Below are 16,329 nucleotides of genomic sequence, written 5' to 3'. Positions count from 1 at the left end.
CAGCTGTAAAACAGATCAGGTAAGCCCTGCTCTAGCTGATGCAGTGAGGGTGACAACAGTCGAGAGATATCGCCTATAGGACAGTGTCTTCTTCAAGGCCGTAACACCGCAAATGCGCATTGTTTTCCTTATTTTTTCTATGACTTTTATTCCTTTCAGGACACTGAGTCCTACATATCCCCACCCTGATTCCTTACTGTTCAAACAGCCCTCCTGTGAACGCAGGATTTGGGGCACACAAGGGCATCAGGTAATTTAAGATTACGATCAGATCTGTAACACTCCCTTGTCTCGACTTTTCTGGACCAACCAGAAATTAAGAATTTTGACTGATCCACACAATATACAGCATGTTCAGCACTCTGAAAATAATAGGAGAGAGGGAAAAAAAAAAGAACCCTGAGATCATTCCTCTGCTATATGTGAATCATAAATATTTTAAATGCCAATTTGCCGTCAGTCCCCTGTATTCATTAGATAAAGATGCAATAAAAATCGTAAATGTAGTGACTGGGAATATTTACTGAATGAGTGAAACTATTTGCCAGGGCCAGGATGGTTTGATTTTTCTGAGATACTCCTTTGTGAAAAAAAAAAAAAAAAGTTTCTCAAGAAATGCAGATGGCATTTTGATTTTGTGTTTACAAAGGTGGAGGAATTTAGCTTTTCCCAGGGTCCTAATGGCTAGAATGCATGCAGGGAGGGCAAACAAAAACATCAGATGGGGCAGGCTAATTACTGGACAGAGGGACAGGAACCAGGTTGCCGGAGAGGAAGTAATAACATGGTATGGAGAAAAAGGATTCGAATAGAGAGGTGGGGGAATCGAGGTAAGCAGAGGCAAAGAAAAGCCCTAACAGACCTCGCCTGTGGTGTGGCTAACAGGATTATCACATTTCTGCTTCTTGCCAGTTGACTCAACCATTGTTCTCCAGGTCTGAAAAAAGCCTCCTGTAGACAAAACACGATTTCAGCCTTATTCCTCATCCAGACAGAAAAACAACTGAAAGAGGGAGCATTTTTGTATACTCTGAGTGTGTGTCACCGGAAGATTTCACCATTAGACGAGGAAAACAGTCAGCTAGCTTCACTGGCAGGTTGGGAAAAAAAAAAAATGAAGCAGGTTTACTGTGTCACCATGGGAAAAAAAAAATCCAAGATATAGCTGAGTAGAAAATGCACGTGTACCGCAGCCAGCATGATCCTAATACTGGAGGTAGGGATGGGGGAGGAAAAAACCATGAAAGAAATTGCACCTGTTTTTGATGGTGGTTTGCTTTAGAGGGCAGAATTGTAAGAGAATTCTGCTTTTCTAGTTCATGGATTTCTAAAATACTTGAATATATTTAATGAAGAGCATGAATTATTTTCACAGTCACATTAAAACTATAATCAACAAAAACCATGCACTTAAAATTGATCCGTTGGCAGAAGGTCTGAGCCCTGACTTGGGAAACGGTCTTTTCTAGATTAACGACGATATATGACGGGGCTAATTCCTTCAACGTCATGAGCATTTACTGCAAGTGTACCGCATACCAGGACCTGCGCGGGGCGCTGGAGATGCGAAGCTGGGTGAGAGAGCACACAGTGGGTTGCGGAGGCAGATGCCTGAAACACTAACTCCCTCTCTCAGGAATGGCAAAGGTGCAACGGCCAAGAACATTATCAATTTCTTGGACCAGGTCTTGACCTCTCTCCTGTTAGTATAACAGCCTCCTAACTGGTTTTTCAAAGTCCACTCTTCACCCAAACGGTGGTCCATTCTCCATATGGCTGCTGGCGGGAGTTTTTTTAAAAAAGTACATCAGATGATGTCATCCCCCTCAAAGGCTTCCCGCAGAGAACCAAATTAAAGATCCCTCCCAGGGTCTTTAGGGGCCTGAACGAACTGGCCCCTGCCTATCTGTCTGGCTTCCCCTTATTCTCTCTCCTCTTGGCTAATGCTACTCCAGCTACCTTCTTGTAGTTCCCCAAGGCTCAGCTGCTTGCTGTCCCAGGACCTTTGCACATGCTGTTCCCTCAACTCTGGCTCTTCCTTCAATTCTTAGGTCTCAGCCCCAGAGCCTTCTCTGACCACCCAGTCTAAAGTACATGATGCTACCAACCCCCCATATTCTCCACATATTCTGTCTCTCAGGGTCCAACTATTTGTCTGCCTCAAAGCTGGCCACAGTTTGTAATTATTTTGTTTGCCTGTTTACTAGTTTGTCATGCATTCCCTGCTGAAATCTAAGCTGTATCACTGGTCTAGCACAGAGTAGCCACAGATTCCATGAAGGGAGACCCAGCAGGGCTGGGACAGGCTGACTGATCACTCTCCAGCTATATACCCCAGCCATCTATCTGCGCTCACTGATATGCAAACGGTCCCTTTGAGCGGGCTAACTTTGGGCAAATCCCTTTTCCTCCCTGAGCATCAGCTTTCTCTTCCGTAAATTGAAAAAAGAGATAACACACTTCATGGATTCTTGTGAATATTAAATGAGATGAATACATAATGCTTAGAACAGTACATAGGCCTGCAATAGTACTTCATCTTCATCTCATTATTATTTTCAGGCTCTGATTATCCCGGGGGAAGACTACCTAGAGTTGTGCTGTCTAATTTGGTAGCCACCGGCTCTCGAGCCCTGGGGACATGGTTGATCCAAATTAAGATGTGCTGAAAGTATAAAATACACACTGGACTGTAAAGATAGATGGAAAGAATGTAAAACATTAGTTATTTTTATTTATAATTATGTGTATAATTATTATAAATAAAAAGTATAATTAATAATTTTTATATTGATTAGACATTGAAATTAGATCCTGAATATACTGGGTTAAATAAAGTATATTCTTAAAATTGATTTCGCCTGTTCCTTTTTACTTTCAAATGTGGCTACTGGGAAGATTTGAAGATTTTATTTATTTATTTTTGCGAAAGAGAGAGAGAGAATGAGCGTGAGCTGGGGGAAGGGCAGAGGGAGAAGCAGACTCCCTGCCGAGCAGGGAGCCCGATGCAGAACTCAAACCCAGGACCCTGGGATCATGACCCGAGCAGAAGGCAGATGCTTAACTGATGGAGCCACCCAGGCGCCCAATTTAAATGATATATGTTGCTCCCATTATATTTCTATTGGACAGTGCCAGCCTAGCAGGCACATACATCATTTTGAGCACATTATAATTGATTGCATCAATCACGGAAGATCGGCAGGGTTTTTGTAGTCAGAAAAATAAATATTATTTATAAGTATTATAAAAGAAAAAGGAAATTAAAAATGAAGTACTCTAAGACCAAAATATCTTGCAATATGTCATAATCCTATTAATACCTTATATACAATTCATTTCTTATGTATTTTAGAGTGTTTCCACATGTGCTGTCTCGTTTGGCTCTTATAATAACCCTGTAGGGTGAGTATAATTGATTCCATTTTACAATTGAGGCTCAAGAGGTAACGTGACTTCCCCAAAGACAGCTCTGCAGATCTCCACGGATGGCGGAGTCCTTGTCCTCCAGGGGCTGGGCTAAGCACTCAGCTCAGATGACCTAATTTAACATTTGCGTTAACACTATGACGTGGACACATTTCTCCATTTTGCAGATCAATAACCTGAGTCCTGAAAGCTGAAGGGACATGCCCAGAGCCACACAGTTAGAAAGTGGCAGAGTCGACATTTGAACCTGACTTCATCTCTTAACCATTAATCATACCGTCCTGCCTCCATGACTACAAAGTGATTGTAATTGGCGGAGCATTACTGTGAAAAACCCGGTTTCTGATATGGAAATGTGGAAGCTTATTTTCCCTATTAAAACCTAAGAAGTAAATGGAAAGCGACTGCAGATAATGTGGGAAATAAGAATTGTTACAGATGAGAATACTGTCCCAGAAAGGTTCTGTGGTAGGAGTGATTATAGTATTTTCCAGGGCGGGGTCTTCCCACTGCTTCCCACTGACCTCTGTGCTGCTCTCATTTTTGTCCAGGTTGTGCAAATTCTCCATAAAGCCTTGCACGCAGCCTCCTCTACCTGCTGGGCAGTCAACAAATGCTAACTGGTTTATCAATTGCCTTAGAATGTTATTTCCCCAAAGCGTCCCCCGCCTTCATTCATTTTAGGAAAGCATTCATTCAGTATATATTTAACAAGCGCACGCAACGTTCTTACATTGTACTGGTTTGGTGCAGGAGTTTCAAATTTGAGGACTTTTGCAAAGCTTGGCAACTGGAACATGCTCGAACAGGAATTACTGAAGTCTTTCTTCGAGACAAAACGTGATGGGATAGTGTATGCGTTAGCCGCAGGGTATTTAGAAATGATGGTGTCCAATCGGGCGCGCTGCAAGGAGAAAGTCAAAGGCATCAGCGCCCTCACATCATCTCTTGGCTCCACAGGACAGATGTCAAAGGAATGGTGCCCAGCGCGAGGTCTGAAAGCATCGTATGAAAGCTGAAACTCCAGCAGGTAACAATGATAAACTGACCTCGGGCTTTGAGGATTTGCTCTTTGAGAACACAAGTTCTGACCTGTTTTAACTTCTATAAACTAACTCAAATTATTCATCTTACATTTGGGACTTGGCAAAAATAATTTTGCCATAAATGCATTGCCACCCAATCCCGTTTCAGGCCACTTACCCTTGACTCATCAGCTGTTGGGTAATTTATATGATGGGAAGCTTTAGACTTTCTTCCTCCAGCCAAGGCTTTCCTTCTGAGTAAAACTTCACATCTTGTTTCTAAGATTAAGTAATCTGAATTGCTTAAATAATAAGTTTGCTTCTAATGTCTTAAAGGCACAAGGGTCGATGGGGCTTGCTGTCCACCCATGCTTCCTACCTTCCACCTAATTGCTGATTTCTTTTTTTTTTTTAGATTATTTATTTGAGAGAGAGAGAAAGAGAGCATGAGCAGGGGGAGGGGGAGAGGGAGAGGGAGAAGCAGGTTCCCTGCTGAGCAGGGAGCCTGACATGGGCTCAATCCCAGGACCCCAAGATCATGACCTGAGCCGAAGGCAGATACTTAACCAACTTAGCCACCCAGGTGCCCCCTAACTGCTGATTGCATAGAACCCTACAATTTTTTTTTCTCTTTCAGTAGGACCAATCCTACTCCTTCCTGGAAGCCGTAATAAACTATTTTCAGTTAAAAAAAAAAACAACAACAAACAAGCAGAATCAATGTTTGCCAAATGAAAAGGGGCAAAAGCCATAGAAACTAGGTGATAACATCGCTTTACCCTAGGATAGTATGGCAAGTATTGGAGTCTGATAAAACAAACAAACAAAAATTCTCATTATTTTATGATTAAAAGCTTGAGAACATTGTCCTGGGTTTCCTCAGCTGGATAGGGGTCAATAACTACACAAGCACAGAAAGCAGGTGAGACTGTGAGAAGGCATTACCCTCACCCCCACCAACTCCTCACCCTGTGCTTGGTGGTAATGGTTCTCAACATCTAGTCTATGGACCACTGATGGTATATGGGTGGATGTGCTCCCAGCAGCAAACACGTTCTTGTCCAGAGTCTCAGCTGTTCAGAGTCTAACCTGGGTTCAAGTCCCATGTCAGCCTTCTCCTAATTATCAGGATTCATTGATGTTCCCAGAAGTAAGATCACCCCAGCCCTCTACGCTCTTTGCCTTTGCATTATGGGGAATAGTTAACTGAGTGCTTTTCATGGGCTGTTGTGTTTAATCCTCTTGAAAAACCTCGGGAGTGGATATTATGATTATCCCCACTTTACGGATGAAGACACTGGACTTCGTCTGCTAGTTGAGGGGTGGAACCAACATTATTACCAGTCAGCCCCCACTGTGTGATAGAGATTAGATATCCCATTCTAAAGAGGAAAAGTCAAAAGGAGGAAAGTAATACATGTTTTCATTTACCAGAGGAGCCCTGATGAATGACTGTGGGATGTTCTAGTTCAAGGAGAATCACTACCCTCTCTCTCCGCTGCCCAATGGGATCTTTCCTTTTCACTTCCATAGAAGAAGGGTCACCACCCCCGGTGGTCCCATTTGTGGCATGTCTATCCCGACTCACCCAACAGATGAGGCAAGCACGTTTTTCTAAAGCACTATTTCCCGAAGTGTTCCCTGGCATACCAGTTCTATAAGATAAGTTAGTGTTCGTGGTGACAGCAGGGAGAGAGCTCCAGAGTCAAATAAACTTGAGAAGCCTCATAGTGTGTTCCCATGTTGAAGACTCATAATACACACCATCATATTAAGTACCCTGAGAAGTCCTACCATAAACAAACCCAACTTGACTTACCCAGCCTTCCTGAAACTTAACTAGATCATAAAATCTTTTTGGCCTAGAATACCTATGAACATACTTTTGCGGAAAAAATCGTTCTAATTGTTCATTTGAAGCCAAGTTTCATAAAGCATTGTGATAGAATTTGTCTCAGAATATAGCTGAAGTAACACTGACTCACACAACCCTCCCCACCCCTTGACTTTCTTTTAATTGCCAGGCCTGTGGGCTCCAATCTGGCTGCATGCTGGCATTTGTGAACCTCTCTCCAGCACCTACTAATTTTTCCAGAACCACTCCGGTCACCATGCAAATAGAGAAAGGCCATGAAAGTCTCCTCCCACCTGCCTAATTTAACCTTCTGTCAGCCTCATGAATAATCCTGGAGCAAAGATTTAGAATATATTAATGAAGTTCTTTAAATTATTTGGACTTAGTGAGATGACAGGTCCTCTCCAAAGGCTGGGTGTAGGGGTTCCAACAGTCATCAGGAAGTTTTTAGAATTTATTGATCCACAGAGTTTTTTGTTCACCCTCACCTACAATCACACTCCTCCTGGCTACACCAGTGTCAGTCGGGCAGATCTTTCTCTGACGAGGTCTACTTTTCATACCCTCAGAGTCCACAGATCCAGAAATGGAAGAGGTGCCAAATGTGAAAGTCACTAAGGGGGGCGGGGAAGGCATGAAATTCACATTGGCGCAGAAAGGAAGTAGGTAAGATGTGGGGTCTCTTAACAGATTTCCATCAGCCACTGCAGGCTGGTTATAGGAACTTAAATGTCTATAAATTCCCATCCATCAAAGCAGGGAGGGAAAGCCTGCACAACTCCATGTCTGTTTTCTTTTGGGTTTGGTCTGAATTTTTTAAGGACCTGACAGGCCTGATTAGATTCTGTAATACTCGGACCTTCCCCTGAGCCTCTTCTCCAGATGGCCCAGCCTCATCGTTTGGAAAGTTACTGCACACAAAGCCTAGTAGGGAATTGATCGTGCGCTCTCATTCTGTCCCTTCTTTGGGACCAAGCAGGAATGGGCAGTGCCCCTCTACGGCCAAGAATTTCTCAGAGAGAAAACCTAGGAGGTGCGGGAGATCTTGTTTGTGACTCAGGTGGTAACACTCATAATATTTAACGTGTTTACAATACTCTGCAGTTTCAAAGAGCATTTCACTCATTGTGATTTGCCCAGTGCCTCCAGGGAGTCTCCACTTTTATGAGGTAACTGGGACACAGAAGGGTGACGTGCTTGAGGCCACATCGAGAATCCTCTGCTGAGTCAGGCTTAGGTCTTAAGTCTTGTGTCCTGTGCCAAGACTTCGTGAGATGGCACTTCTATTGCTGATTGCTTTCAGGTCCCTTTATTTGCAGGGCTTGGGGCAGAAAACAAGGCAGAGGCATGGTTGTTCTGTGAGCTCACTGGGGGCATGGGTGACTTCCACGTCTCCGCCGACGGGGAGCTAGCTCCAAAGTCAGCTCTGCCAAAGTCAAATTCCAGTAAGTGGCTGCATTCAGCGTATCTTAAATGGATCCTTTGTGTGGTGTTTTGTTTTGTTTTGAAATCAGTTCCAGTGTCAGGCATTATAATACAATTTTGCAAGAGATTATTATAATTTTTAAAGGGACAGAGGGCATATGAGTTTTGTTGATGCTAGTTTGGGTTTGCTTTCTTTTTCACTTTCCTAATCTTAATCCCAGTTTGACCCTTTTCCCTTGCCATATCTCTTCTTCTTGCCAATTTATAGATACTCAAATTAAGAACAAAAGAAAAAATCCTTGCCCAAGTCTAGTCAGGGACATTGGTACTTCATATAGCTCCTTGATTCTTAGAGCCATCCACAAAGATAAAGACCCACATCTTACAAAGAAGGGAAGTAGGGAGGGGAGGAAGATAACTCCATTTCAGCCTGTTGTCTGCTTTATTTTTGCTCCTAGAAGATTTCTCAATAATTTGAATAACCCAATTAGACCAAGTGGTGTAATACATCCTATTAGGGTAAGAGCTTTTCCCTGGTGCCTAAAAATCTCAGGAAAACATCTGCCTAGTCCACTCCATGATGACAAAATTGATGTGGGTGATCAGGTTCTAAATATCCCTCTAGCCTCTCTTCTCCAATGTGTAGCAGTGGGGGGATAATTACTTAAAGACACAGGCTCTAATTTACCTGCATGACACCTGAGGCAGCAGTTACTCTCCTAATTAGAACCACGGCCTTTGGAGAGAAGGGACCAGCTGTCCAATACATGTTTATGCAACGGACGGAGGAAATGACTGATCCGCTAGTGGCCTTACTCAAGGAAGGATTTCTCACCATAGAGGGAAAAGTGCACGTCCCTTTCGTAGACAACGAGGCACTGTTGAACACTGGAGATTGGTGAATGACGTTGTAGAACCCCGGACCTGGGATGCTATCCTGAAAGGAAGAGAATGGGGTGTCATCGGGGTACATTCATTTCCACCGTGCTTTTCCGCAAACTTTATATCCATTAATGCTCAGCCTCACTGTAATCCTCCAGGCTAGGCATCACCACCACTTCATGGGTGATAGTCTGGCTCCACCATTGCCTAGCCTGCCCGCTCACTGTCTCGGTTACCAAGTGCTGGGGGTTGGAATTCCAGCCTGGGTCTGGGACCCCCAAAGCCCTGGCTCACTCCACCACGTCGTCCTGCATTCCAGAAGAATGCTGTTGTTTTTTTCATGCCATTAGAGAAATGAGCACAAGATGGGATGCTCAGTGTGGCTGATACGCAAGTCAGTGTGTGCTGATTGGGGAAGCCAAGCCCAAGGTAAGGGAATGATGACCGATTTCACGTTAACCACACCCACCTGACTCAGCTTCCTCATCAACCTTTCAGAAGAGAAATCAGGGTTTCTGTTTATAAAGCAAAATGAAACAAAAACAGCCTTCATGCCAAACAAAACCATGTCTAATTCTTCTCAAACAAAAAGAGGCAGGCTCGTGAGGCTCAAATGCTAAATGATGCAGGTATGATAGGAATAAACAGCAGCTTGATTTCGAAGCTCATTTCTGCTTTTGCAGTTAATTGAGCTTTCATCTCATTTCCCATGCTAGTTACCAAGGGGAGGTATATGTTGACAGAAGTTGGCCAAGCAAGTGGCATGAAATGACAAGGATGCTCCACTCTTGAGAGTTTACTGGGTGCCAGCTTGATGCCATGAGCTTTTCAAAGGTTTCTTCACTTAGTCCTCCGACGAGGAAGGGGTTACTGTCCCCATTTTACAGATGGAGACACTGAGGCCAGTGGAGATGAATTTTCCCAATATCCCACTGCCACAAGTACCTGGATCCAGTGCTAAGGACATGATGAACACAAACTCTCTGCAGTGGGGGTGTTATCAAGTCTCTCCAACCTCTGCCCCTGAGGCTCATCCTGCCTCCACCATCCCTACTACCTTCCTCAGGGCAGAAAGAAAGCCTAAGGTGCCACCAGGGCCTTCCAGGACTTTCCAGTCTGGCCTGAGCAGTGTCTGATTATGGTTTAATATAGGGGATAGAGCCATCAGTGAGATTAACAGGTTCCTCCGTGCTGAATTTTAAATGCAGTGGATCCTTTGAGCATTGCTCAAAGCAGGTGGGTCCAGGGCACTAATTCCCACTTTGTAGGTGATGATGATCTCAGGTGCACAGAGTGGGGGCTGATCACCAGGGAGAATGGGGCAGACCATGAGATGGGCGGCAGAACCAGGTGCACCAGCGCCCTAGGCCAAGTTCAGAAGACATCGGCACGTGGGAGCAGATTCAAGGAGCTGCAGGGAAACCCAGAAGAGATTCTTCTAGGGGGCTATTTGTGGGGCTAGCATTTATTTATGGAGTGGCCGCTCACTGTGTGCCAGGCACTGTTCTGAGTATTTTACATGCAGCAACTCATTTAATCCCCATTTTAATTAATTAATTAATTAATTAATTTTAAAGGACTTTATTTGACAGAAAGAGAGCACAAGCAGGGGGAGCGAGTGGGAGAGGGAGAAGCAGACCTCCTGCTGAGTGCGGAGCTGGATGCGGGGCTCGATCCCAGGACCCAGTGATCATGACCTGAGCCAAAGGCAGACGCCTAACCCACTGAGCCACCCAGGCGTCCCTTAATCCCCATTTTATTTTATTTATTTATTTTTAAAGATTTTATTTATTTATTTGAGAGAGAGAGAGCACAAGCTGGGGGAGGAGCAGAGGGAGAAGGAGACTCTCCACTGAGCAAGGAGCCCGATGTGGGGCTCAATCCCAGGACCCTGAGACCATGACCTGAGCTGAAGGCAGACACTTAACCGACTGAGCCACCCAGGCGCCCTTTAATCCCCATTTTAAAGACGGGAAGACAGGGCCAAAAAAGATAAAGCCCAAGGTCCCATGGCTAGTAACTGTCAGGGCCAGAATTTGAACCCAGGTGGTCTTAGTACAAAGCCTACTCTTTTTTTTTTTAATTGAGATATAATTGACACATAACATTATATTAGTGTTGTGTGTACTGCATGATTCGGTATTTGTACACGCTGGAAAGTGATCACCGCAGTAAATCCAGTTAACACCTGTCACCATACACAGTTGTAGCATTTTTGCCTTCTGAAGAGAACTTTTAAGATCTACTCTCTTAGCAACTCCCAAAATGCAATCCAGTATCACTAACTGTGGTCGCCATGCTGTGTGTCACATCCCCCTGACTTATTTGATAACTAGAAGTTTCTGCCTTCTGATTCCCTTCACCCATTTTTCCCACCCCCACCAAACATACAGAGTCTACTCTTACCCATTAAACCAAACTGATTTTCAAATGAGAATGTGTAGGATAAAAGAAAAAAATCCCACAGAGTTTTGAATCAGGAAATTTTCGTCTCAATGCTGCGACTAGCTAAGTGACCTGGAGCAAGTCACATCGCTGGGCCTCAGTTTCCTCATTTGTAAATGAGAGACATCGGACTCAATGCCTTTGGGTGCCTCTTAGCTTCGCAAGAGCCCCTAAATCAAGGAAGAGCTGAAGCAGGACACGTCAGCATGACTCTTCCAGGTTTAAACAGTGAACAAGGAAGACGCGCACCTCTGGCTTCTAGTCCCCCCCCCACACTCTACACGGCCATCAGCTCACACACATTTTCCAGACACCTGCATGTGTCTGAGGAGCTAGAGTTGCCCAATAAAATACAAGGCGTGCAAGGCTGCTCCCTCCCAGCCTGCCCAGGTAAATTTGAATTTCAGATAAACCTTGAAAAGCTATTTTAGTGTAAGTATGTCCCATGCAATATTTGGGACATACTTATACTAAAATAGTTGTTTGTCATTTATCTGAAATTCTAAATTAACTAGAAGTCCTGTGTTCTTATTTGCTAAATCCAGCAACCCCACTGGACCTTGATCACGTTTTAATTCTGCTGTGTTGCAAATTGGTTTGAGTCCAGGCCAAATATGAAGAGGGCTGGCACCTCTTAGCCTGGAGGGAGAGAGGGCTGCCTGCTGAGAAGAGATGTCCAGGCAGCAGTATGTCAGAGCTGGCCCATGGATGGCAGCTTGAGAGGGTGACTGTTAGAATGTCAGAGATTTTGCTAGTGGTAGCTTGAAAGCAAGGTGGGAGTATTTACACCCCAGAAATTGACAAACCCTATAAATCAGAACTTTCCTTTGTGGAGGGGAGAGCTGGTTTACCAGCACACCACTACCTTCACACAACACGCAGGTAGGTTTCTAAGCTCCTCGGAGGGAAACCTCCAACTGCAGAGCCTTCAGGCCTTCTCCTGCGACTGCTAGACGGGCTGATGAATGGCTGGCTGGGAGGGCAATAAAAATCCAGACCTTTCACCTCTGGATAACAGTTCTGATGACTAACCTTTTGTGACTTGGTGAGTTTAGGCCTCTCAGTGCAGATCCCAGGAAGAAGAACCCAGGTAATTGCAACTGGGGTGAACTTAGCCACCCTTGGTTTCTTGGCCAAGACCACCCCAGAGGGCAAAACCCAAATAAACCAACAAAGCAAAAATGGGTGAGGGGAGGGAGAAGAGGAAAGAACGATTTAACTGAGCTCTACAGCCCGCCTGCCCAGTGCCCAGAGGACGATGTGGATGCCATACTGTTGTCTCCCGGGCCTTCCCCACCGTGTGAGGATTAAATGAATCGATACACAGTGCCAGCGTGTGGCTGCTACTCTTGGCATTGCCCACAAGGGAGCCAAACCTTCCCATGGGGGTTAAAGACCTTGAGACTGGGACTGACCAAGGGAGGACTGGCTGATGTGCTCCCACCCCTCGACCCAATATGCAGCTGGGTGACATTTGGTTGAAATGCACTTTGAGAGCCCTTTTGAAGGATTAGAATCCCAAACGGCAGCCCCTGCAGGTGCCAAGGGTGGGACAAAGGTCTACGTTCACTTGATCCTGGTATAGGTTAGACAGGTAATGAGGAGGAGGCAACAGGGAGCAGGGCATGTATCTCCTCCCCCCAGGTATGTCCATAGGTTATAGGAAGCTTAGAGTCCACCGGCTTGGAGCCAGGTACATAGCCTGACTTTTCTAGTCCTGATTTCAGAAATTCTGTCCAATTAATACTCTCAAATCAATGGTTTGTCAAACTGTTTCTTGGCTTGGGAAATGTAGTCTCATTTGGATCATTGGCTAAAGACCCCACTAGAGCTGCCTTTTGACTCTTCAAAGATATTCCACCTTGCTTTGGTTTCTTTTGGGGGCTGGTGAGCTGGCATTTCTCAATAGTGCACAAGATGAATGACAACTGGGGGTCTGCTGAAGGGCTTAGACGTATCTAACAGAAGGAGGACATGTCTGAGATGGAAGCAGAGGCTTGTGCTGTGGTTAATCCACCGGTAAAACCACATAGGGACTTAGGGCTCTTGAGGGAACAACTTCTTCTTACAAATGCCTCTAGTCTTAAGGTCTCAGGACAATGTGTCCATCGACCCTGTTGACTTCATTGAAGTCAGAAAGCTTTTACTCAGGTTGACGTGGCCAAAGTGATGAGGACTACACGGTGGGAGACCTGGCATCTGCCCCCAGGGCACGTCCCCTCCCCAGACCTCAGGCCCCTCATCTGTGAACGTGCAGGGAGGCGTGTGGGGGTGTCAAGATCTGTGGTGTTCAGACCACATTCCTGTTGTCCACCAGGGAGCCCGGGAAAGGGGGCTGGAGTTGGCAGCAGCTTCGAGCAGTCTTTACCTGGCCCACCAGTGGTCTTCAGCATGAGACACTGTCACAGAAAGGGCCCTTCTGCGGAGCCCGGGGCTTCCAGGTCGCTGAGGCCCTTCTGGTTCAAACTGTCTCTGACTCTGAGATGTGCCCCTTATAAGACGCCCTTCCCCCTTCTTGCCTTCTCTCCCTCCCTGCCTCACCCCACATCTATTTCTGTCTGGCATCAAAGTTTCCGCACCTCTGGTCACGGCTGAAAAGGGAGAGAGGCAGCGAGCATACTCCACATGAGAAAACACCACTGTTTTGTTCAGGATGGGGGAGGATGTCAGCAATGAAAGGTCCCTGGGAGCCCGAAGGGAGCAAGCAGGAAAACGGGATGAGGTCTCTTGAAGAGATTGTTTCTTCGTTGCTCAGATAAGTTTGGGGGAGCCAGGGCAGCGGGACACTGGCCACCTGACAGATGAAAACGGGCACCAGCTGTTTGCCCACAGCTGGCCCAGAGGGCTGGGCTGGAAACACAGACAAGAGAAGTCAAACCCGCATTTTTGAAGCATTGGTTACTGTGGGTATTGTCCCCGAGAGCACACCTGCTTCTCTTTTTCAGAGCCCTCCTCTTGCTCAAATCTGATGTCAGCTTATTAGCAGCCCCTTGAAGTCCCCTGAGTGGCATATCGGCAAGAACTCAACTCAACAAACATACACAGAAGGCCACGGCGGACCAGAGCCCAGGCTAAGGTGCGAGGATGAAGCACGACCTGTTAGCAGCTCACGTGTTCCAGGAATGGGATGGAGGGTCCCGACGTGCACACCCACTACCATCAGGCCCAGCAGAAGGCGGCCGAGGGCACGAGAGTGGCTGTCAGAGCACAGAGGAGGGTGTCCCTGCTTCCGTCCCCAGGAGACGCGGGGAACAGTGTCTGGAACCAGGAGCTGCCGCCTGCGGCGGGCAGGCTCTGCCCGACCCTGGCTGTGCAAGTCCCTCAACCCTCTTTGTGTCTCCGGATCATGATGTGAAAAGCGGAGATAATGATGAGACTCAGCTCACAGGGTTATTATGGGGATTAAATGAGTTAATAAATGCAAAAGTCTTCGAGGGGTGCCTGGCATGCTGTCAATGCCAGCCAAGTGTTTATTTCCAGGAACAGGGACTGCAGACTCCTTAGGAAGGCGTGCTGGTGACCCACAGGGCGAAGTCAGGCTTCCGGAGCAGAGAGGTCAGGCAGAGCCCATTGTGGGTCAAACACGCAGCTGAGTGCACACTTGGGCTAATTATCCCCTTGAACATGGTGGCCCCTGCAAACTGAACTTCCTTTCACTTAAATCTCCTTGACGTGTAAAATATCCCTGGTTCAGTGCCTTGTCAAGTTAGTGAGTGAAACAGTATTAATTTTATTTCATCACAAATTAAACATGGGCCTGCTTACCATTTGGAAAGGTGGATTTACTCTCAAGCTACATATAAAATTAACATGTATTTTTAAGCTGTGCCCATCTAGAGAATGCAGTGCCCTATGCTACCAGCATTCATTCATTTGAGCCTGGAAGGGATAAGTCAGGTTTAGAATCATGGAACGGTAATCCCCGGCAAGGGCCTAACTATTATAACATCCTTGCTCTTAAAATGATGCGAAGACGTTATTAGTGTTACATGGCTTGGAAAGCAGTGACCACCATCCAGAGAGGAATTGAAACAGGGCGGTGGAGGAAGAAAATGTCCATCGGGCTCCTGGGCTCTGTTCTGTCCCAGATGAGGCATGTCTCTTCATGCACACGGAGTCACCAGCACATCTGTAAATAATCATAAATTGTGCAGGGAAGCAGACTTCATTTCTAGCAGCGCAAATTGCCAGTCAAGATGCCGAGCTCTGTGAAGGATTCTTTGTACCCAGGACTCAGGGTTGTATGGGGCACGTGAGCCGGGCAGTGTTTCCCCACAAGGTTAGACCGATAAGGTAAGTGCACATTTTCCAAGACACCGATTCTCTGTGTTAAAGATGTTAAATGGGTCACAGAACTAATATGAGGATACAACCAAATTATGAGCTCAGGCACAGGGTGTGGACGATTAATGTTCTAAGAAGGGTGGTGAAACACCAGAGTTTTAAAATCTGTTTTTAATTTGTATTGCCTCCCTCACTAAATTATTGGGTGATGTTAAACAACATCTTTAACTTCTCAATGTCCGCTTCCCTCAAGAAAAATGAGAATAATGAGCATGGGACGAGAACATTTTTTTTCTCCTTTTATAGCTTCAAGAACCTAAAAAAATTATATAGCTCAAATCTTCCTTATGTTTCAGATGAGGAAACTGAAGCTCAGAAAAGCCAAGTGATGGGCGCCTGCGTGGCTCAGTCGTTAAGCATCAGCCTTCGGCTCAGGTCATGATCCCAGGGTCCTGGGATCGAGCCCCACATTGGGCTCCCTGCTCGGCGGAAAGCCTGCTTCTCCCTCTCCCACTCCCCCTGCTTGTATTCCCTCTCTCGCTCTGTCTCTCTCTGTCAAATAAATAAATAAAATCTTAAAAAAAAAAAAAAAAGAAAAGCCAAGTGACCCGTCTAAAGGCACAGACCTCTTTAAGGGGGCAGAACGCAGGGAACCTGATTTACGGATCCCATGCTCTTGCCACAAAATTATTTACATACTTATTTACAGAAGGCTTTCAAGTACTTAAAGTTTCCACATTGTCAAACCAACGTGGCTCCATTTGGAAAGTGCGAATCGAATTTCTGAACGATTTTTTTCTATATTTGATGGCTGCCCGTAGCTTTGCCGGCTGCCACCTTGGTTCCCTCAGCAGAAACTTTTCTGAAGAGCAGTAGTAGCTGGAAAGCTACCTCGAAACACCGGCCCATTCTGTTTCTGGATTTGAGTCTTCAGAACTAGATCATGTAGGATGGTGCCTATGCTCATTGCTTGCCATCTTTCCC

At 45.7% G+C, this 16,329-nt stretch overlaps 1 protein-coding gene across 1 annotated transcript in view; it reads right to left on the bottom strand.

Annotated features, from left to right (window-relative positions):
• Positions 1–16,329, bottom strand: part of STPG1 (sperm tail PG-rich repeat containing 1) — a 48,164-nt gene that overhangs the window by 17,453 nt on the left and 14,382 nt on the right. Inside the window, exons 4-5 of the mRNA XM_032418018.1 lie at positions 8,570–8,671; positions 4,163–4,333 (exon numbers count right to left, since the gene is read on the bottom strand). Of these exons, the coding sequence (XP_032273909.1) occupies positions 4,163–4,333; positions 8,570–8,671 (273 nt within the window). The remainder of the gene's footprint in view (positions 1–4,162; positions 4,334–8,569; positions 8,672–16,329) is intronic.

Source organism: Phoca vitulina, unplaced genomic scaffold, assembly GCF_004348235.1.
Source record: "Phoca vitulina isolate PV1807 unplaced genomic scaffold, GSC_HSeal_1.0 scaffold2, whole genome shotgun sequence".
Taxonomy (NCBI): Eukaryota; Metazoa; Chordata; class Mammalia; order Carnivora; family Phocidae; genus Phoca; species Phoca vitulina.
The sequence above is the reverse complement of the archived record's forward strand: the minus strand, read 5'-3'. Positions and strand labels throughout refer to the sequence as shown.